General features: G+C 38.3%; 2 protein-coding genes across 3 annotated transcripts in view; one reads left to right on the top strand and one right to left on the bottom strand.

Annotated features, from left to right (window-relative positions):
* Positions 1-6,133, top strand: part of SLC2A12 (solute carrier family 2 member 12) — a 36,906-nt gene extending 30,773 nt beyond the window's left edge. The window contains exons 3-5 of the mRNA XM_032217034.1: positions 406-528; positions 1,316-1,448; positions 5,465-6,133. Of these exons, the coding sequence (XP_032072925.1) occupies positions 406-528; positions 1,316-1,448; positions 5,465-5,570 (362 nt within the window). The 3' untranslated portion in view covers positions 5,571-6,133. The remainder of the gene's footprint in view (positions 1-405; positions 529-1,315; positions 1,449-5,464) is intronic.
* Positions 6,134-11,728: 5,595 nt separating this feature from the next.
* On the bottom strand, positions 11,729-23,390 carry TBPL1 (TATA-box binding protein like 1). Of its 2 annotated transcripts, none has more exons than XM_032216192.1 (7): positions 23,069-23,390; positions 18,988-19,174; positions 17,159-17,241; positions 16,989-17,052; positions 14,702-14,805; positions 14,471-14,565; positions 11,729-12,966 (listed from the first exon to the last, which is right to left on the bottom strand). In XM_032216192.1, the coding sequence occupies exons 2-7, from the start codon at positions 19,120-19,122 to the stop codon at positions 12,887-12,889; spliced, it is 561 nt and encodes a 186-aa protein (XP_032072083.1). In that variant the 5' UTR covers positions 19,123-19,174; positions 23,069-23,390; the 3' UTR covers positions 11,729-12,886. The 2 variants fall into 2 exon arrangements, with proteins under 2 accessions (XP_032072083.1, XP_032072082.1); XM_032216191.1 differs by having other exon boundaries at positions 23,146-23,388.
* Between the last annotated feature and the right edge of the window lie 564 nt (positions 23,391-23,954).

The raw sequence follows: 23,954 nt of genomic DNA, 5'->3' as shown, positions 1-23,954 counted from the left end.
GCTCAGTGGCTAAGACACTGAGCTTGTCAATCAGAAAGGTCGGCGGTTCAAATCCCTAGCACCGCGTAATGGAGTAAGCGCCCATTACTTGTCCCCGTTTCTGCCAACCTAGCAGTTTGAAAGTATGTAAAAATGCAAGTAGAAAAATAGGAACCACCTTTGGTGGGAAGGTAACAGTGTTCTGTGCACATTTGGCGTTTAGTCATGCCAGCCACATGACCATGGAGATGTCTTCAGACAGCACTGGCTCTTTGGCTTTGAAACGGAGATGGGCACCGCCCCCTAGAGTCGGGAATGACTAGCACATATGTGCAAGGGGAACCTTTACCTTTACCTATGAAGTATAAATCAGGGTAGAAGAGTGTGAAACTTGACTAGTTAACTGATTTTGTTTTTTGATTTCAGTGTCATGGTTGGTGTTAAGTGAAATATTTCCTGGAGGGATCAGAGGAAGAGCAATTGCTTTCACATCAAGCGTCAACTGGGGGGTTAATCTCCTTATCTCATCAACGTTTTTGACTGTAACAAGTAAGTTTGCTGCCTTTTTCTCCTGTTGGTGTAGTCCAGTGGTAGTCAACCTGGTCCCTACCACCCACTAGTGGGCATTCCAGCTTTCATGGTGGGCGGTAGCTGTAACTCTGCTTTATAAATTTTATAAAGTAAAGTTATTTCCCTACTTTATAAATCACCATTACTGTTGAACCAGTGGACGGTTAAATTTTTTTACTACTAATAGAGATATAAAAGTGTGTAGTAGGTATAAAAAGGTTGACTACCCCTGATGTAGTGCTTTAAAAATAAGTTGAATTGATGCATCTTTGAGCAGAATTCCAGAAATCTGGGAAAGTCCAAACATTTGTGGATGCTTCATTACTAGAGGTTTTCAACAAAGTGTGGACAACCATTTGTCTGAGATAGTATGATGATTCCTGCTCTAGGCAGGGAGTTGGACTAGAGGACTTCTGTAGACAGAAGGATATTTTTAGTATTATATGACAAAAATCACTCTTAGAATGAAAGTAAAGTAAAAGAGAAAATAGTCATTGTTACGTCCAAGGAAATGACAACTGAGTAGTATATTTCACAATATCCTTTCTAGTATCTGCTATAAGGTTTTGTTTTGTAAGCTAGTAATTTCTATTTGTTGAAAATAAAACATATTTGTCATTTTTCAATGTTGAACTGGTTTTGTAGTTGCTGTTACTCTGTGTATTAAGATTTGTATGTTATAGCAAATCTTGGGTAACCTCAGATTGTTTGTCCAAGAATATGGGTCCTTAAAGTATCTGAGTCAAACAATTTTTATTCTTTTTAGACCTACTTGGCTTACCCTGGATATGTTACATTTATGCCCTGATGAGCCTAGCATCATTAGCTTTCGTCATTATCTGTATACCAGAGACAAAAGGATATTCTTTAGAACAAATATCCATGGAACTGGCAAAACAGTAAGTACAAAGCAATGTGCACATATATTGTAGTTGTTTATATACAAGTGTATTACAGGTAGTCCTCGACTTACAATCACAACTGACCCCAAAATTTCATTTGTTAAGTGAGTTTGCCCATTTTACGACCTTTCTTGCCCACAGTTGTTAAGTGAATCACCATAGTTGTTAAATTAGTCAAACTGTTGCTAAGTGAATCTAGCTTCCCCATTGACTTTGCTTGTCAGAAGGTCACAAAAGGAGATCACGTGGCCCCAGGTTACTGCAACCATCATAAATAGGGATGCTACAAGGGTTGTAATTGTGAAAACTGGTGGTAAGTCACTTTTTTCAGTGCTGTTGTAATTTTGAACAGTCACTAAATAAACTCTTGTAAGCCAAAGGCTGCCTGTACTATAATTAAAGATTTATTTGACTCCAGGGGAAAAAAGTCACTACACATCCCTCTGGATTTATAACACTTAAAGTTACAGATAGTGATGGATGTAGGCTTGAACACCATAATTTTATGCTTTGATGATTCTCTGAAATGGAGAACAGCTGATGTCTAGTGCAGCGGCCCCCAACCTTTTGGGCACCAGGGACCGGTTCTGTGAAGAGAGGTTTTTCCACAGAGGGGACGTGGTTTCATGTGCTGCCTGCATCCCACAAATAGGGCTGCGCTTGTTTGCGCTACCCAGTTTCTGGTATGCTGCGGCCTGATGCCAATATACGGTTCGGGGATTGGGGAGCTCTGGTCTAGTGGACAAGTGGTGACATATTATGCAGTAATAGAAAATAATGTCAGACTATGAGTGAATAGAATTGCCAGCTACCACCACAAGTTATGCAAGCATGCCGTCACTGCCCCGATTTCCAAACCTAGGAGTTCTCCATTGTGGCTATAACTTTTCTGTCCACATTTGGCCTTTTAAAACAATATGAGAGGCTGTGACATTCAAGTAGGCCTCTTTAAAAACCTCTTTTGAAACTGGACATATGTCTTAATAGCAGCATTGATGCAAAGATGTTGTTGTTGTTGTTGTTGGTATTGCTGCTATTTTTGATTGATTGTTTTTAGATTTATAGTTTTAACATTTATAGAAAATAGGGTTGTGTGAGACACTCTTAATTTCTTTCAACAGGGCATGTTATATTGTGGAGACAGCATATCAGATAGCATGCGTCCGGGATGGCGAACCTATGGCACACGTGCCACAGGTGGCACGCAGAGCCATTTGTCAGGGCACGCGAGGCGCGCGCTGGCCAACTGTGTTCAGCCTTTTTTAAAGCCATTTTTCGTCCTCCTCAGGCTCCAGTGGCTTTATAGGAGCCTGGGGAGGGTGAAAACAGTCTCCCCCCCCCGAGGCCCTCCAGAGGCTTCAGCAGCTTGCCCTGAAGCCTTCGGAGCGCAAAAAACTGGTCCTCCCCAGGAAGTCTCCTGAAGATCCCTGAAGGCTCCAGAGGACTAAAAATGGCCCTATGAGCAAACCGGGAAGTCCATTCCTGAATTTCCGGTTTGCTGGTAGGGCCGGTTTTTTACACTCCGAGGGAAGCTCCTGAAGCCTCTGGGGGGCTTCTGGGGGGCGGGCGGGGGAGGCTCTTTGAAAGCCACTGGAGCCTGAGGAGGGTGAAAAAAAGCATGCAAAAATGGGGGGGGAGCATCTGTCATGCACACATGCACGCTGGGGTGGGGTCACGCATTGCATTATGGGTACGGCACACCCATGCACGACCCCCCTGCACTCCCCCTGTTTATGACATGCGAGCCAAAAAAAGGTTCACCATCGCCGGCATAGGTCATTTTGTTTGCAGGAAGCCTATTTCAATACTTTCCAAAAACTGCTGTAGACACAATCTTCAGTGTTTGAAAATTATGTGTACAGAAGCTTCAATTGGATGTGTCAGAAAAGACACTGTTGCTAACATCAGTATGATAGCTTTAATTTAAACTGGGAAGCTAGGGAAATAACAGCTGCAGTGGTGTGAATAGTCCTGCTTCAAGCAAGAAATGTAAGCACTGAACTTCAAGAATTTGATGCCCTTCATCAGCCTGTGTGTGCTGTGTAATGGCAGTGTGTCCCTTGCAAAAACTTAAATACAAAGTCTTCAAGTGTTTAAAAGGAGTAGAGAGCAAACGGTTTTATGTTAGTCAAGCAGAGCATACGTGAATACCTATACTAGCTATTTTGGAATTTACTTGCATAGATAAAAATGACTTTTTAGATCTTCTATTTAAAATCTTAAGTATTCTGTACAAAGATGGTGCTGACTAGATGTTTGGGAAATTGAAATATCCAATATTTAGAGTGTACCAGCTTGAGGAAAACTGTTAGGTATACAGTATATCAGTATTCTTTTGAAAAGGAATTGTGTGCTATGCTTATCATGACAGAAATAGCCCATTTAATAACTTCTGACCTGCTGACATAGCATGGGAAAGGACAAAAAGCAAAGCTAATCCCAACTGCTACCCAACATTTTTGGATCAGTGCACACTTCTGGGATTTTGAAAGCCTATTTGCACTTCTACAAAATAGTTGGTCATACCCACCATGGCCCATATGCCAAAAAGCAAGCAAAACTGTAGCCACACATTGTTTTATTTTCTATGAATTCTTCTGAGATATATGGGCAGTTCAGAAACCTTAATGGAAATAAAGTATTGCTGGAAATAGATTCCTGATGGGTTGGTCCATTCTAGTGCCTATTGATTTTTTTTTTTAATATAGAAGAGTCTTAAATAAATTCAGATAGGACAGAGCATTTGGTAATATGTAAAGGTACATTTTTCCATCCAAGTTGGAACTCAGGATCTCAAGGCAAAGCTTCCCAAACTGGAAGCTGCGAGTGGTGTGTGTGTGTGTGTGTGACGCTCCCACTCTGGCTGGACCAGACCATGTATGGGACCTCTGCTGGGTTCCTCTTCTTTGAATTCATACCAGCAGCTCTTGCAAGATCTGAACCTGCTGTTGACCACTGCTCAAGGCAACGTACCAGAGTCTTCATCTCTCTCCTCTTCCAGGAACAGAATGGGACAACTTGCCATAGCCAACTTGCTGCGGGCAACCCACCATGTCTAACTTGCCATGGCCAACTCTCCATGGGACAACTCGCCGTGGGACAAATTAACAATTGTATTTTATTATTTTAAATAAATAAATAAAAATTTAATTTTGTCATTCCCATTTCATTCTGTCCCTCCTTTTGCACCCTTTCTTTAATGATTCTATTCCACCATTTATTTGACTCTTGTCCTTTAGTGAGTTGTCCTGCAGCGAGTTGGCCATGGCAAGATGTACTGCAATGAGTTGGCCGTGGCAAGTGGGCCATGGCAAGTTAGCCGCGGTGAGTTTGCTGCGGCAAGTTGGCCGTGGCGAATTGTCATAGACCCTTCAGGTATAACTTTTCCTGGATTTGATGCTGGATCTTGGTAGTGAATGTGCGTATTTACTCCAGGCAGCCTGGGCATTGCGCCTCTGGCAGAAAACGGTTTTGCAATGGGAAGCCAGTTTGACATCCCCTAGGACTGTGATGGCGAACCTATGGCACATGTGCCACAGGTGGCATGTGGAGCCATATCTGCCGACACGCGAGCCATCAGCTCCAGCATGCATGCGTGCACCAGCCAGCTGATTTTTGGCCTTCTGGAGGGCCGGGGGAATTCTCGCCCTCCCCAGGCTTCAGGAAAGTGCATGCATGCGTGTGGGGGGGGAGGTCCACCTGCGCATATGCAGGGGACGCACCACATGCACAGGGGGCAGGGCACATTGCATTGTGGGTATGGGCACACGTCCGCGCTCTATCACACGCACACGGATAATTTTGGCACGTGTTTACAAAAAGGTTCACCATCACTGCCCTAGGAAAAAGCTGCTTTGGAACAGAGAGAAGGTAAGACTGTAAAGGAGCATCATACATATTCATTAGGAATTTTAGAGGGTCATAATACCCCATAGTTTGAGGACCTGTGTGTTTAGGAGTGAATGCTGAACCTTACGTTAAAAATTGTGCTGAAAATGTTTCCTTTTTTTCAGAAAGCACGCCAAGAATCCTTTTTGTTGGATGGGCCAGCGGCAAAACCAACTGATTGGCTCAGCTATAGAACTTTCCAATAAAGACGCCAATGAACAGTTCTTCTAGACAGAAGCAGAGGCAGGGGCTTGAATCACTAAGACCAGAAGAGTACAAGATGGTAGAATTTATGGAAATCCTGCTGCTACATCTGAATGATTTAGCGCCTTACTCTAAATTAGCTTTCTCTGATTTTTATTGTAGAGGACTTTTTTGGTCAGTGAACATTACAAAATAATGAATTTGCACATTTTCAACACAGAACTGTCAAACTGTAAGGATATTTCTATGGAAATAAATAAATAAAAAACCATGAGCGTGATATAGCCAATTATACAAACATGAGAAATTTGTGCAAACTTCTCTTTAAGAGAGTAAAACATTTTAGACATGCTCAGCAGGCTTGTGCAACTGTAGTCATCCTTTCTAGGCCTTTTAGCCAAGCTCTTTAAAAGGAAGGCCACTGACTATTGCTTCATGCTAAGTCACAAATACACAAACTGCATCACAGATAATACTCCGGTTATGTCTGCCTGTTCAGCAATCAAAGTTATGATGCAGTCATGAAATTCATTTTTTTTTACTACCAGTTCTGTGGGTGTGGCTTGGTGGACATGGCAGGGGAAGGATACTGCAAAATCTCCATTCCAACCCCACTCTGGGGCCAGCTAGAGATGGTATTTGCTGGTACTCAAAATTTCCGCTATCGGTTCTCCAGAACCTGCTGAATTTCACCCGAACTGGTGACTGGGATGAAGTTGTGGCTGTTGCAGCATTTTTGTAGTCACGTGATCATGATTTGGGTCCTTGGCAACCAGCTTGCAGTTAAATTAGTTGCAGCATCTTGCAGTCACATGATTGCCATTTGTAACTTTTTCTGTCTGCTAATTACAAGGAAAATCAGTGGGGAAACTGGCAGGGAAAACCACAAATTGCTCCCACAGCCATACTCTGCAGCACCTGCCCGTGGCACCTTCCTACCCTCCTGTGCCTGCCTGGGACACCCACCTGCGAATGCTCAATACTGTCTGCCCATGGTACATATCCATCTGTAGCTCTCACCTGCTTGCCTCTTCTGTTGTAATCATGTGAGATCCTTGTTTAATAACCTGTGTCATTCTGGGGTTAAGACAGAAGTTGGGACTGCAGGGATTGCCATTACCTAGCAATGCAGCCACATGACTTCACACTTTGACCACATTACTAGTGACAGAAATTCCAGTCCCATTGAGTTATCATAACCTGAGGACTACCTGCTTGGCAATCTATAATAGCTGCCTAAGAAAATCTACCCTAAGGTCATTAAATCTGGACAAATGGTAAGATCTGGATATAGGAAGCTGTGGTTAAATTTGAATATAGTATTCAATTGTGGTTTAGAGTTACTTGCACGGGTTTATCTGAAAACTTCCCTTTCTCCCTGGAGATGGGGAAAAATATGATCTGTGGTGCAAATTAAGCATTTTCCTTTTTTTTCAAGTGGTACTGACCTTAAGTTATGACTTCTTTTTTAAAGCAAAGAGTTATATATATTTTAAAGCATACCAGTATTCAAAGCCAGATGGTTTAAATCATGTTTTGTTGTGATTTGTCTGTTGTAGAACTAAAAAACAAATGACAGCACAGGGCAACCAAAATGAGAAAGGCTCCTGAGTGATTCCCCTTAGAGAAAGTGGAAACTTTTTACTGTGTCTTAATATAAAGACAAGTAAGGATAGAAATCATGATGGATGTTGGGAACATGTTTGCCTGAACTGTAGTATTAGAAATCAAGGCCATCCAATAGAGCTGAATGGTGGGAAGCTTTGCTCTTGCTGCTGTGGGTGGCCTTTCTACAGGCGTTTGTTGGCCATTGCACAGGAATACTGGCCTTGCAATGCCATTGATCTGAGTCAATGCAGCTCTTCAGTGTTGTGACTTAGTAATATGCTGGGCTAGTTTAAGGCTAGAAATAAGCACTTCCAGTTTCCTATTTATGTTCACACCACAGAATGACAGAACTTATAAGAATGTGAGACTTTTCAACACATATCCTGGTACTGTTGAAGTAAGGTTTGCTGTTATGCTTGAAAACAACTTTTCTGTTTTAGATTGTACAAACTAGAGCTGTGCTGGAGAACCTACGGCACGAATGCCCAAAGTGGCACGCCCGGTCCATGTGGCCTTGCCTTTGTCTTCTGGGTTTCTGCGGCGCATGTGTGCATGACAATCAGCTGTCCGTCGTGTACATAGCAGTGCAGAAAATCAGCCCGTGCATGCGCGCTGGACAGCTAATTGTCAGATGCACGTGCCTGCCGGAACCCGGAAGTTCAGCTTTTTCAGAGCACGGTCCCTTTGCATGCCCAGCAATGCCGAGAACCTGCCTGCGTATGTGTGCCGGCCAGCTGATAATCGGGCACACATGCACGCTAGAACCCAGAAGCTTGGCTTTTCCGGAGTGTGGCCCCAACACGCGCCTGCGTGACATTTCCGCACAATGGTTCACCATCACTGGACTAGAGGTTACATCTGCCTTAAATAATTACCAAAACATCTCGTGATACCGTCTCACAATTTGAAGATTAAAAAATTTAAAGAAAAGGAATAGTGTCTTGTTTTAATGGATGCTTGAATGTGGGGTGGGTAATCTTAGCAGGCTCGAAGCCCAGATGTGACATAAAGCAATCGGAGGCTTTATCAAGTGATATGTATCCTCACATGTGAAAGAAACATCATGTTTTTGCCAGCTGCCTTGCAGCCACCAAGGAGGAAAATCTGAAAGCCTCTATTATTTACAGTATCTCCTCCTCCTTTGGAAATGATCCTCTTCCTGAATGGTCCAGCAATTCTCTGGGTGGAAACATTTCTAAATGTGGCAATATGATGGGAAGACGGTATTTCAAGATTTACATTAGACTACATAAAAGTACCTGCAGGGCTGGTGTTTCCCACTTTTTTTAATAAATAAAGTTTTTATTTTTTTTCATTTTCATAACATAACCACATGTATACTATTACATAGCCAACATCTTATTGTATTATTAAATGTTTACATCATTTCGTCTTGCCATCAACTCCCAAAAACAATTATTGGCTCTTCTGCTCTCCATACACCATATTTGTACCTTATCCATCACTTTCTTCTCCCTCTCTCCTCTTCCCTATCTCCTTTCTTCCCTCTGTCATCCTTCCTTTCTCTACTTCCCCTTCCTCTCTCCCTCTCCTCTCTCCCCTTTCCACTCCTCCTCTCCCCTCTCTTCTTCCCTTACCTCTCTCCTTCATCTCATTTACTTGGTGTATTTCAGCTTCTGAGCAAGCTCCATTTTATGTTGATGGTGTTTATAATTCCTTTTCAATATACATATTTAATTTTAACATATCTTCTTTTTTTAAGAGAGAAAAAAGTATACATAGTCATTGTGCTTTTAAATCCAAGCCCCTCCCCCCCAGCCTCATTTTGGCCGAGATATAGACCTGGTTACAATTCCCAGCTATTGTCATCACTGTATTTATATAATTAGGCATCCTTACGGGTCTTTAAATCTCAATAGTTTCCCATTGTAAATATATTTCATGTTCCCTCTCCATTTTTCCAAGGTGGCGCAGTGGTTAAATGCAGCACTGCAGGCTACTGCTAGATCAGCAGGTCAGCGGTTCAAATCTCACCGGCTCAGGGTTGACTCAGCCTTCCATCCTTCCGAGGTGGGTAAAATGAGGACCCAGATTGTTGGGGGCAATATGCTGACTCTCTGTAAACCGCTTAGAGAGGCCTGAAAGGCCTATGAAGCGGTATATAAGTCTACTGCTATTAGGTTACCCTTAATTGTTTATAAATGGCAATCCTTACTGTTCAATGGGTTAGGGTTAAGGTGGAAGCATTTCTAGATATGGCAAGTGGCAATATGATGGGAGGACGGGGTTTCAAGACTTACATTAGACTACCTAAAAGTACCTACAAGGCTGGTGAGTTTCCCACTTTTGTGTTGAGTCCATGAAGGCTGAATCTTTTTTTTCCTATTAGATTTCAGATTGAGAAATGAAATTATGGCTATACTAGGCTTAAAACACCTGGTTTCTTTTAATTTTGGACTGGAAAAGACTGATATTTTAACATTAGTATGTAGGAACTATGAATCAGCTACTTGTAACATAAAGCACCTCGTAGACTATTACTGCTGCTCATCATCTTTGTCCCCTACTAAACTAATAAGCCTTTTCAAATCACTGCAATCACATATTTCACTATAAAATTATAATGTAGTCTATCTTAATTTTTGCTTGGTATTGAACAACTGTGGTCTGTAAGCTGTAGTTTATGGCTTAGAGTTGTGTAAACCAGGCTGATTTTTAAAAAAAGATTAAAACAAATCATTGCTTAGTATAATGTGGAAGTCCAATCAACAGAGAAACTTTCCTGGTCTTCTGTAATTATTGGCCCAAAACAATTTCCACCTCATTTTAAAAGCCTTTAAGTGTTCTCTTCAAACTCCTGATTGCTAAATACCAGCTATATTGATCTGGACTTTATTTGTATGGGAATGTTTTCTCTACTTTTCTGAGTTTCTTTCCATATAATTATGGAATTATGTTGCTCACATGTAACAACTTAGCAAAATACATCGACAATTTTGAACAGCAGAGTCCCACTGTCTCACTACTATATGAGTCACTTCATATGAAACAGAATACTAATCGTTTTATGCAATTTACTATATGCATGTAAAACAATGTTTCTTAATTGGAATGCAAACATTAAAAGTAGAGTAAAAATTTAGAAAGCTAACATTTTGAGATAGTAGATTAAGTGGTGTTGCTAGATTAGTATGAAAATATTTGGGTACATCTCTTTCCTGCACTTTATTCCTGTTTCCTCTAGGCCAGTTCTCAATCTTGACAATTTTAAAATGTGTGAACTTCAACTTCCAGAATTCTCCAGATTGCATACTTCCAGGGATGTCAAACTGGCAGCCCCTGCACGCTGGATGCATCATGTGCAGGCCACGCCTACCCCAGCTCCGTGAAGGGAAAAAACGTTGCAAAACATCACGTAATGGCAATGTAACGTGGCAAGTTTGACATCCGTGCTCTAGGCAAACTAATCTCTTTTCCCTCAAATCAAGCTGATAACATCTAGTTTATACAATATACCTATTTCAACAGTTGCTGCTCTCCTTTAATGGGGCAGAAAAACCTCAGAAAAGTTTGAGCACCACATTGAAATGAGTTCATTGATTAATAAAGTGCACCAATAGTTTACACCTTATATACAGTATGTCTGAATACAAAGGATAAATTTGTTAATATTTAGTGCATTTTAACTTTCTGGACTCATTGCAACTTCTATCAGATCAACTTGAAATTTGGCACAATTGCACTCCAACTCATCAGTCTAGGAAATGTCACTTTTATAAGCGATACCTTTTTGAAATGTAAATGATGACTAATTAAAAGTTAATGTAGAGGGTGCAATCATTCTCCCTATCATTCTTATTTATCTCCATACTTTTCCCTACACACTATGCAATTATCTTACATAAGTTTCCAAAGAAGCAATTAACAAATTCTGAACACTAGATGATTTGGGATGAGAGCTTGGTGAGCGGTTAGGAGACCATGACTTCTACTTCTGCTTTAGACACAAAAGCAGCTGGCTAATTTGGGGTGAGTCCTACCCTTTCGCCCCTAGGAAGCAAGCAATGGCAAACCATTTCCAAAATCTTGCCAAGGAAACTTGTCCAGGCAGTCACCATGAGTCACACATGATTTGATGGCACACGCATAACGAAAAGATGATAATCAACATTAGCTTGTAGTTATGGAGATGCTCTTCCTAGAACCACTGTAATTATTATTAGCATAATCATTGCTTCAATGTTGTAATCTATGTGAGTAGATGCCTCTCAAAAGGTGAGCCTGCTTCTTTGATGAAAATGCTTTAGGAAGATATATTTAGCATACTTTCTGGTTGGAATAACACAATGTCTATTTATATCTAGTCCATTTGTATCCTCTCGCAAAGCACAATTTATATATCATTTTTCCAGCAGACCTCCAAAGTTCTCTCATGACATTTGAACAGTATTTTAAAAATAGTTTGAAAAAATATGCCAATGGGATGTTTATCTGCAGAACTCTGCTGAATTTATTTCAGTTTGAAGTGGAAGCTGAGAACTGAATACATGGTATTTGCAATATTCATATCAACATTTATTCATTTTTGAGGCTTAGATATGAAAAAGAGACATCTGCATTTTTACATATTTATTGTATATGATGAGAGTAGCATCTCCATTCCAATTAAAATTTAGTAATACCACTCATCTGTACCAATGCACATGTACTGAGAGACTCAATAGTGGCTTTTGAAGTCCCAAGATTACATGTCAAAACCAAGCTTTCTTACATGTTAGAATAAAAAACAAAAACAAAAATGAAGTACTATAGCAGTATTTGGCAAATGTGGACAATTTTTTAGAAGTAGCTAAAGGTCTACATCAATTAAACTTTTTTCCTGAAAAATAACACTAGTCAATGGAAGGAATTCACAGCAGTTTTTAAAAAACCAACCAAAACTGTATCTGAATTATGGACACAGTAAGCTGATTTTGCTAACATCAAGTGCTATCATGGTACTTCTATTTTTACTGAATACAATGTTCATTAAAATCTGTTATGATCCAGAATGTGCTCTTACTGAGCAAAGCAGAAAAAGATCAGCCAACCTCTGCATTTACTTACAAATACATTGCAGAAAAAACAGAGTCTGTCCTTTGTATACATAAGTATCTGTCATTCACTTGAACCTAGTCTGCTATTGACCACTTTACATACGCACACTAAAACTGGAAGAAAAAAAATGAACAAAAGATTACACTAATAATGCTCTAGTTACTTTGCCAATATACAATTGTTAATTGAAAAGGGAAAAGGAATGTAACAGAACAGGTATGAAGGAAGGTTTTGCAGACTTTTATTTGTGCATGTTTGTCAGGTGAAAAAGGTAATGTCTACAGCTTCTTTGGTGCCCAACAGTCAGCATACAAAAATGTAAAAGACTATTAACAAATAAAAACACAAGCTCAACCTAAAGAAGTATTTCCAAGGTTAGTGCATATCATGACAATTCTGCTTATGAACACAGAAATCACTGCAGAAATAAATAGAATGTCTTGTAAAAAGCAGCAATTTCATCTTTTTGTAAACTTTTGTTTTTACAATACAGCACTGTTCAAAATAAAATCCCAAAAGGACTGGAGTTTATCACTGTGGCCAAGAGTTTGTACCTTCTCAGCTGTCTTGGTCCAGTTAATCCTTTTTTCTTTACCCTTTTTTTTTTGCTTTAAGTCCAATATGCAGCAGTCTTATAAAAGGTGCTTGGTTAGTTCACCTAACCGTGAAGTGGCAAATTATAAAATTTCTTTCCTGCTCTCAAACACATACGGGTAGATCTGTTCCACTGCAGTGGCAACAGCTTTTACATTTGGCCCTAAGAATAAATGAGAAAAAAAAGGATCAGAACTTTATTAGTGGAACTTAATACTTACAACTAGTGTTTTCTCCAATATTCTAAAAGTGAACAATTCCAACATTACTGAAGCAGAAAATAAAACTAGCCTGAAAACATTAATTAAATTATACATCACACACATCCATATACCTCCTAGATGGATCTCCTCTCTTCTCACATTGAAGACTAGCTGTACCATAAACTCAGAAGAAAAAAGTGCAAATTCAGCAACTGATTTCACCATATTTGCTACTTGCACTTTATACTGTTATAAATTACCTGTTATCATCAACGGCCACCCAACATTCCAACTCAAATTAGACCTTAATATAACTATTTATCTTGTTTTTCTTCAATTATAAGTCCAGAAAATCTTCATTGGGATCCCAACATGTAGGAATCAAAGTCTTATTTCTTCTCTCTTCAGCAAGACTGAACAAAATTGTTACTTCCCCAGAGTTGCTAAAGTATAAAAAAAAGAATGTTCCCATTGGTACAATGGGATATTTATTCTTAAAGTGTATAAGTCACAAGCAGAAAGGGAGATGTAAGCCTTCTTCCATCGTATGCTATATTTCTGATTAAAAAACAATATTTTTCCATGTGCTCATAATTAAATTGGACGTGTAACTAAACTACTTCTTATGATATAAGAAACCAGTTCCTGTCAGTTATATTGACTTATGGTTGGACTACTGAATTTAATACCTGGAACATCTAATCGTAACACATTAACTGATCCCACTCAATTATGTTCCTGTTTTTATCTGTTAGATTTTCAAATTTCAATTTATTAGACTTTCAACCTAAAATTTAATTTGACTAATTTCATTCAAATGTCACTTGTCACACAAGATTGATGGCACCATTTTAATGGAAAAAACAAGGTGTTATGTGATCTACAAAAATGATCATACAGGATCTACACAAACATAATTTGTTTAAAAACAAAAATATGGCACTCTTATTTAGTACTGGGGCCAATCCCAAAAGAAATATTGCCTTCTATGGATTTTCATATAGTCTTGCAGATTAGAATAGCTATTTCTGCATCTATTAATGCTATATGAGGTATTGAGGAATCTAGTATATCATCATTATCTCTACCTAAGTATAAACTATGTTTTACTCAATGTAAGATATCTTAATTTTAGCTTTATTGTCAGAGAAGGTAAGAAATAAGTAATGGGGATTAATCCAATCTACAAACTACTGCCTGGGAATTACAGGTAGCATTCATAAAAATGTTGGACCTGTTTTTAGCTGTCATTCCCACACCTCCATTCCAACACAGCTATGTTTAACATTTTGCCAAGCAAAGAATTCTATTAAATTCAGATTTTTGAAAAACTCTTTTGTAACACATTGTTTTGTCTTAATAAAGGTAATTTTTTGTTATTGTTTTCATGTTTATACATCTATCTTTAATTACCTGAGGTCCCATTGCTAAGGAAGGTATTTATTCACAAAAATGAATGAGTACCTGTAACTGTGATACTTCCTGTGGAAAAAATCTGTAAAGTAGCTCTAAGTGTTTTTATTCTGTAGCACACAGCAGGATGAAGCTCTGGTTCATAACTAGGAAATAAATAAATGAAACGTATTTCAAAAATAAATCCCAATATAAAAATATAAAATAATTTTAATTTATTCTATTCAAATTAAAACAATTTCAATTTGTATTATATAATAATACTGTTAAATTGGACTATACCTGGCATGGGGTCGGTTGTTTTTTGTAAATTCTGGCAATCTGACTTCAAACGGCATGTTGCATACTGCTAAAACATTGACAACTTTAAAATCTGTAAAAATCACCTTTTTGAAGGAGAAAGAACATGTGGAGATACACGTGTTAGAACACTTTTAAAACTTAAATAAAGGGGCTATATACATTTTTGTCTCATTTTAAAGAAACCACCAGTTGTTTCCTGTAACTATGGCTAGAATGTATTTTTTAGCATAAGACCTTTTTGAGAAAAGAATTTAACATATTTTAGTCAACAGAAAATTATTTCAGTAATCAACTTCGTATAATTCGATTAAGTTGCTGCAATGGCAATCAAGAATTACTAATGTTCCCGAAAACTGAGAAATATTCTGTGATAATTATATTCCTGTTTCACAGTAAACAAATATTCATTAGATAGTACTGAACTTGCAGCTATCTTTTAAAAAAGAGTGATTCTATTTTCCCATTTTGCTTTTAGAAGTATTTAATTTACCTTGGCTAAAAGAATTAAGAAACCAAGCTTTTTAAAAGATAGCTGCATCACTTGGAAGCGATTTTTGGCAGCAGCCATATGGAGTAAAGTGACATTAAACAAATCCCTAAAATCCACATGTATTAGTTCTTCTAATAATTAACACAAAATATAACGCCTATTTGTTTATTCCTATATATAAGAACATGACAATATATAAACCACCACTAACCAATTATTGGGATAGGGTGGGGCAACATCACATGTATGAGATACTACATCTGCAAAGAGTATCATTTATATCAATGTTTCTCAATCTCAGTAACCTTAAACTGTGTGGGATTCTACTCTCAACTAGCCTGGGAGTTGAAGTCCACACATCTTAAAAGTTGATGAGATTGAGAAACACTGATTTAGATTATTTTTAAGACAAGTTATATTGTCAGAAGTGCCACCCTACTGCACTTTGTGAAATAATGCATTTTGCTTCTTAAAACATATATACACACACACATACTCCTGCATCTACACATACAGTGCAACTGATGTCTGAATACTAAGATTAAATTCTATTTACTAACCAGGCCTTCACCTTTGAATTATATATGTCAAATTGAACATATTGTTATTTTACTGCAAATAAAGTATACACCCCTCTTTCCTTTTAATAAACTACTTATATATATTTGGATTTATAATTGGTGAAGTCAGAATTGGTAGCTGAGAAAACATTTTATTATTGACATTTCCATTGGCATCCTTCAATCTCAAAAGACTATGGTATTGTGCTCTGGAAAGAGGAGTGGCAGCATCTGGTGTGGCTAAAAAGTCCAATTCGGGAGTGGCAATCCCTTCCACACTGAGGGCAGGCCATGCTGCACCTTTAGCCTCCAAGCTGAACGATCAGAGGTCAAGGTTTCCCAACTGTTAATGTCCATTCCCACAGCCTTTAGATCCCTCTTGCAGATATCCTTATATTGCAGCTGTGGTCTCTCTCTGGGGCGCTTTCCCTGCACTAATTCTCCATACAGGAGATATTTCGGAATCCGACCATCAGCCATTCTCATGACATGCCCAAGCCAGCGTAGACATTGCTGTTTCAATAGTGTATACATGCTAGAGATTCCAGCACATTCCAGGACTGCGCTATTTGGAACTTTGTCATGCCAGGTGATGCCAAGAATATGTCGGAGACAGCACACATGAAAGGTGTTCAACTTTCTCTCCTGCCATGCATAAAGGGTCCAAGACTCACTGCAGTACAAGAGTGTGCTCAGGATGCAGGCTCTATAGACATTTAGTCAAGTAATAACATACAAACCAACAGAGACAAAATGAACACAGACAGGGAACATAGAGGTGGGAGAAAACTTGCTGTTAGCACTGAGTTTTTGCAGGGAATGCGTGTAGAGCCGTGATGTTCCTTCAATTCTTTTTGCATTGTTCCTTACAAAAGAACCTGGTTTCTTTTTATAGTAAAGGATCTAAGCATTTTTGCAATGACTCAGCTAATGAGAGAAACTTTTCTTTTCAAAGAAATTGATGAAAAGAAGGAAAAAACTGTTTTTTGACCCATTTTGTTTTGTGGTGTTTTGCCTGCAACACAAAGGATTCATCAGAGAGGAAAAGGGTTTTAATTGCTAGTGAGCAGATTAATGAAATCTGTTCAGTCATTGAGTATAGTCAGCTAACTTTCTAGAAACTGAACCAATAACAAAAATCTCTGAATGAGAACAAGAAGAGAGGTATTACAATTGACTAATAAATCAAAATATATTTATTTCACTAGAAAATTACCTGAAAACCTAGTTTCTGCAGACTACGGGCTAGTCGTCTGGCACCAAATTTTGCTTCTTCTTCACTAAAGTTCAAAACAAACAAACAACCAGTTAAGGGATTATGCAATTAAGCATTACTAATTCATAAATGATTTCATTAAAAAGCAATAAAATATAAATTAAGTATACCTTGTAGCTCCTGTGCAAATTACTTTCCCTGAGGACCAAATTGTTGCTGTAATCCTGGGTTTCCTAAGCTTCATTAATACTTTCTGAAATCAATCAGGGAAAAATAAGTTGAAAAACCTAAAAAAAGATCTAAACGCTATCATTTAGAAATATTCAATTAGAGGTTTCTTCACTTCTGAAGTACCGTATTTTTTGGAGTATAAGACACACCTCCCCCCCCCAAAAGCGTGAAAATGTTGGTGCATCTTATACACCACATACAGCCATTTTTGGGCTCCTGAAGCTGTTTGCAGAAACGCCTCAAATTTTGCGAAAAACAGCCCATTTTTCCACCCATTTTTCTCAAAAAAACAGGGCATTTCTGCCTTCCCGCAGTCCTGCTGAAGCCTGCAGAGTGCTCCCGAGGGCCAGGGAGGACAAAAACCTTTTTTTCTTACTTACCTCTTCGAAATCTTGGTGTGTCTTATATATCGGTGCATCTTATAGTCTGAAAAATACGGTACTCTATACTGGGGGAGAAACTAAAATGTTTCTACCTAGCACATAATTTTGTTGTTTTTGAAGCAATTAACTCCAATAAAAAAGCAAGATTTTAAGTATTTATTTTACATTACAGCTGACAAGAAGATAACTGCTGAAATCTAATGCATCAAAAGGATACTAGGCTAAGGAAGTCTATGATAAAGTGTTATCTTTATTTTCAACTTTGGATAGGCAGTACTATACCACAGTAAAAACCAAGAAAAGTCTGAACATGAACATAATAAAACATTTTCTTCCTTTCTCTAAGTATTTTAATTAAAATTGTTTCAGCCCTGGAATCTCCTGCAATTAATTCTTATTACTATAGTTGTTCAGGCATGATGTTTTACCAACAAAACAATATTTATTTGCAAACAAGTTACACATTATGGGTTACTTGTGGACAGAATTCTAATTATATAAGCAACTCATGTGAACAAAGTATCAGATATATAAATTTCTAATATTCATCAACCTGAATTTTTTAAACTGCAGAAATGACTATATTTCAGAAATTCAATTCTGAGGCCAATATAAACAAATCATGGTTCAAATCCCTGTTCTTTTCCCCATGCTGACAATTCGTTTTTCAGCTGCTCACTTTAAAACAGCAACACAATTAAAAAGTTAAAAAACACATTTCATAATATTAAAATCAACATCTATTTCAACTAGAAAAGCAGCAAGACCATTTCAAGGTTTGAATAAATGCATCTATTAGCTTTTCAGAAAGCTCCCACTAATGGTGCTGTTTTTACTAATATACACAAAAGTGTACAAAACAGCTCAAATCTGAAACAAGTTTGCTCAAGTTTAATATACTGCTGATTGAATTAAAAACCACCATCCCAGCTTATAAAAGTATTCTAATACTCTTCTGATTATGGCTGTTGGAACACTTTTGGTAAGACTGGCTTTTGAGCTTGAAATGTTACATAATCATTTTTGTATGCTTACTATGCATGCAATGCAACAATTAAAATCTGAGAACCCATATCACGATAAACTAACTCAATCTAAAAAAGCCTGGCTGTAGAGGAAAAATACAATTCCTTTAAAAGTGTAGGAGCTCCCAATGGAGTACCTTCCATAATTTGGGAATAACACTGAATAAGCTCACCCGAGTGCCTGACCATTGAATTTTGGACACTTAGCATGTCTTTAGGAAACCCTTTTACAATTCATGTCTTTACTACTGGCACACTGTAAAAAACATTCATCCGTATTACCAAATAAATTATCTAAAATGTTTTGTTATATAGAACTGTTTAGAGTTTCCAATATTCTAAAATTAAAATGTTACTTACCCCAACGTCACGCTTGTATATCACATTTGCTCCCTCCAAAGCAATCTTTCGCAAATTTAAATGACATCTTGTTCGGAAGACACAGACCACATTTGTAATTAAAATATCCAATGCAACATCACTCTCTGCATCCATTGGGGTGATTTAAAACACAGATTGCCAGCACCATACCATGAAAGATCACATCCTGAGGGTAAGATACATTAAACAGATATCAAAACGTATAACAGTATGTTTTAACTCCCAAAATGAAGTCCTAATTTGAAAAACAGGATTTTCCCAATAGACAAATGGTGCGTGTGTGTGTATGTGTGTGAACGTTTAAGTTACATGATTTGATTAGAATTTTTTTTTACAACAGTTTGATCTAAGGACACCAATATCCATTTAATGTAAAGATATTAATGTGATTGATTTTTTAGCCAACCAAAACTGTTAAGCATACCATCATTTGCAGAATACAGTATGCAGAATACTTTCAAACAACAAGGTTAGCCCTGGAATTGTTTTATTTATTTATTATTGATTGATTGAATTTTCCAGAGCTTTTTCTTTTTCAATCTTTTTGTTATTATAATTGTTTGAAATTATTATTGCTTCACTAGTACTTTTCCTTTCATTAGTTAGTTTAATACATTTTTGAAAACAATGTATTAAACTAATTTAAACCAATTTATACTTAGTCAGACATTGCTAAACATAAATAATGTTCAGAATATATCATTTTCTGTATTAGTTAGCCGTAAATCTATTTTCAACATTCTGGGGGAAAAGTTTTGTTTGCTTCAGATTCACTTTCATACACTTATATTCATACAATTTTTTTCAGGGTGTATCATGACCAGTCTTAAAAAACTTTCCCAGCATAATTACAATCCTGAATTTATACTGTTTTCATATCATAAGAATCTGAGAGACAGAAACCTAACTGAATTGTTAATGTTTTCTGCCTCCTGTGAACAGGATGGCAGAGAGAAATATTCTGAAGACCAGTTTTTCTATGCAATATGATCTTTTAGATTATGAAATATATTATATGAAAGTGTAAAATGTATATTTTTGTTATTTTATACAGCATAAATTATACCACTGCATTTGGACTTAATTGTAGCTTGTTCATACTGGACGGCATCATGCCCAAATTTACAGCATAGCAACAATACACATGTAAAGAATGGAAATTGGAATTGCATTATCTTCTTCTTCCAGAAATGGGTGAGATTTACTGATCAAGAAGTTATCTGTAATTATCATCAAAAAATCTAAAAGCATTCCAAAATGAACACAAATTAACATTGTAATCTGCATTCTTTAAAGTTATCCTACTTCAATTGAATTTCTGATTATTATTTTTCAGCCATTAAGATCTGTCTAAATGAAGTCTGAAGTATCTGAATTACGGAAATCTTTAACTATTCCTTAACTAGCTGACCTTAAATTACAAACAAGAATGAAGTGAAAAATGGTTATATGAATTTTTGAAATCCAATACATATCACCCTTAGCCAATATTAAGAACAGGTAATTCAGTAACAACTGATGGTTCTCACACTTCACACCTGTCTTTTGGCTCAAAAAAAATATTTCAAAATTCAAAACTAAGAAACAGACATCTGGTAGTTCAAGATAGCAGCTGGGGAACTGAGAAAAAAATATATAAATCTTTTATTGGAAGAAAGGATAATACAGGAAACTTACACAAGTTCTGGATACCATTTCCTGAAAGTGCTTTCTACAAGTTAGCTAGCAGCTGTCCACTAAAAATATTTCATTTCCCACCAAATACAGTGATTTATTCCTGAGCTCAGATGTGTGAACATATACACAGTTTTCTTCTTAATTATACATTCACTGATTCATAAAAATACTTCTAGATTTTTTCTCTAGGATGCTATTATAACTTTCAGAACTGTGGATGGAAAAAGCACGTAATAATATCCAGTAATATTCAAAGGGCTAAATGCTCTGGAATACACTCAAAGTTCATCTACAATATTACCCCCATCTTCCAATTAAGAATATTCATCAGAGTTACTCTTTAATAATTTTCAAGGCTTGTGTATTACTTCTATATTATAAAGGAACCAATTCCTTCTTTTGATGTGTGGCATGCATTTCAGCTTAAGAACTGACTCTGTTTCACTCCATTGGAGTGTTTCAAATGGGTTGATAGTGGCAAAATAGAATTCACTTGTTTTGTCCTATAGTCATCGCTGCAAGGGCCAATACTCAAGGAGTACAGGAGAGAAGCAATTGTGCAAACTCTCCTCCACATAGTACAATAGCTCAAGGCTAGCAAAATGTGGTTGTTTATTCACCCCATCTAGCTCTAAATTTTAATATGGCATTACAGTTTAATTGCTGTACAGAGATGATAACAAGAGTTCAAGACAAGGTGAATAAAATGCAAGTCACCTAATGAGAGGCATTTATTTTAAGTTTACAATGTTATTTGAGGGAGAAGTTATTTAAATGAAAGATATAAACTTGAATGCACAAATCTCAATTCCAGAATATCTCAAGCTTTGCTCTTTTACAATAGAAAGTATATAAGGGAAGGTGACTGACATTGATTGGAGAAAAGGTTTCTTGCATTCTAAGAGAGATCCCAATAATGAAGAAAATAGAGCTCCTAAAAAAGGGAATCCTAGATTTGTGAAAGGGAGTAAATAGGTCTGTGTCTTCTAGACTATGACAACATTTTTCAACCTGAAACTCATTTTAATTCATTCTATTTTTGCCATCCTGTTCTATGGACTCCAGATTCAATTGTTAGTGGGTTTTCTGAGATGGGGGGGGGGGATGCTCTTCAGCACTTAATTTCAATTATACTTTTCTGAGAGATTATTTGAGTATTATTTATAATGCAATTAATAATCTACTTTTCAATATACTTTCTCAGAAACAAAGGAGTTGAAAACAAGTAAACAATAAAACCGGGCAGGCAGATAGCTACAGTGACCTACTAAACATGGCTAAAGTACAAAACAGGAATTTAAATTCACTATTCAAACTTCTGAAATGGTGCAGCAAACAGGAAAAAAATTCAAAATGCAACAAATATCTGGTTTCTCAGCCAAAAAGGCTGTCTCAGATTACCATTCATGTATCTTCAAATGGCAAAGGGACTCAAAATGGAGGAAAATTATGAAAGCAAGAAATACTAACTATTGAGCATTTTGTTGGTATAGAATAAATGTAGCCGCTTAAACGATAAGATGGTTTCTATCAAGCCTGGTTACCTAACAGCTGCACTTTCTATAAACTGGAGTTTCTTTAGAAAAACTCCTGCATGTCACATTACAACAGACAGCCGTCTAGAGAAGTTATTGCAACGAGGATAGCTATACCCAGGCTCTATTTAAGGGCGTTATTTTTAAAAAGCTTCCGGTAGAAATAGGATGCATAGCATTATGGAACACCTCCCCCCACCCCACAAGTAACAAGATATAAATCTGGGCTTCTGTAAAGGCAACACTATGAAGAACCGAAGTGGATCTCTGCGCGGATCCATTTCACTTTCTGCCTCCAGGAGAGGTCACAGAGCGGAGCCCTGAGAAAGAGCAACGGGTGAATGAAAAGGAGGGCCTTCCTTCTTCAGCTTATTTACTTTTTATGAACGTGAGTCACTGAGGTTGCCAGGGAACGGAGAAGTGCCTGCGGAGGACGCTGTTTCCTCCTCCTCCTGCTGGCTGTTTCCCAGAGAGGACGAATAAGGCAGCCATTCCCAACCCCGTTAAGCGTCCAGATTTCTTGGGCTAGAGAGCTCTCTCTCCTCATCGCCCTTGCCAGCATGGCTGTTCTTCCCCCCCCTCCCCACAAAAGGGCACCCGGCGTTGAGGGAAGGCTGGCTTATGGCGTTTCCCCCCGCAGCCGAAACGGGAAGGAAGATGGGAGAAAGCTCTGGAGCAGATGCGGAGGGAGGAGGGGGAGGAGGGAGAAGAAGAAACGTAGCAACCTCCGGTTTTGCACTCAAACCAACTCTTCGGCCCTTCCTGGGCGCAGAAACCTTCCTCCCTCCCCGCACCCTTCAGCTCTTCCTCCATCTCAAAATGCCAGACGGAAAGGGAGAGGGGGCCACCCTGGCACTTCTGACCCCGCTTCCCCGTAGGCTCGCGTGCAACGGTTCGCGCGGCACGAAGACCGTTACTGACGTACAGCCCCGATGGCCTTTCCGCCTCTCCTCTGGCCCCAACGGCTTCTGATGAGAAAAGCGGCCGCTAGGCGACCCACAGACGTTCGGCAATCGCTGCCGCTGCCGCTGCCGCCGCCGCGTCTCCTGACGGTTCCGGGTTTCCAGGCCGCCGAATCTCCGCGACACAATAAAACATCACAAAGCGCGCGAACACCATAGACGGCGCCCCCATCTCCGCTGCCTAGAGCGGCAACCGGATGTTCTCCGCGTGCACGGTCCTTCCGGTTTAAGGTCGCTTCTATAGTTTGTTCGATCCGGCTTACTTTCTTCGAGTGTCCGAAAGCTTCCAATGCAAATCGGGACGGGGAGGGCGTGGCCAGAGAAGAGCAATCGCGTTCTTCCCCCCCCCCTCTCGCCCTCGGGGCTTTCCGGCTGATTTCTTCAGAAGGCTGAAGGCTAATAGTAATGTAACAACTGGCTGTCGCTAGATGACAGCAGAATTCAGAGTTTTAGGTATGCTGTCTGTCGTCTAGCACTTATCCAAGTATTTAATATAGCTCCCCTTCTGGAAATAGGGAGTAATATTTCTCTTTTCTTTTTCCTTCCTTCCTCATTTCATTAATAATTATGATAATAATATCGATATCTTAAAGAAACTGGACAGTGTCAGCATTAGGAGTTGTCCATGAAACATGATTTGCAAGCAGAAGATATTGTCATTTGAATATTTACTTTCCTCCAAATGTTCTCTGTATGGAGAACTGTAACTGCCTCATCTAGAAACATTACTTTCTAAGAACATGGATATGGGTACTTAAAAGTTTTCAAAAAG

The sequence above is a fragment of the Thamnophis elegans genome, chromosome 4 (assembly GCF_009769535.1).
Source record: "Thamnophis elegans isolate rThaEle1 chromosome 4, rThaEle1.pri, whole genome shotgun sequence".
Classification (NCBI taxonomy): domain Eukaryota; kingdom Metazoa; phylum Chordata; class Lepidosauria; order Squamata; family Colubridae; genus Thamnophis; species Thamnophis elegans.
Note: the sequence above shows the minus strand (reverse complement) of the source record. Positions and strands in the feature narration are given on the sequence as shown.

Excerpts from the sequence above, each read along its gene's own strand:
- TBPL1 (XM_032216192.1), bottom strand. The coding sequence starts at position 19,122 with ATGGATGCAGAGAGTGATGTTGCATTGGATATTTTAATTACAAATGTG. Across the intron at positions 17,242-18,987 it reads TATACAAGCGTGACGTTGGG|AAAGTATTAATGAAGCTTAG; the intron begins GTAAGTAACATT and ends GATTGATTTCAG. Across the intron at positions 14,566-14,701 it reads AACAACCGACCCCATGCCAG|TTATGAACCAGAGCTTCATC; the intron begins GTATAGTCCAAT and ends TTTATTTCCTAG.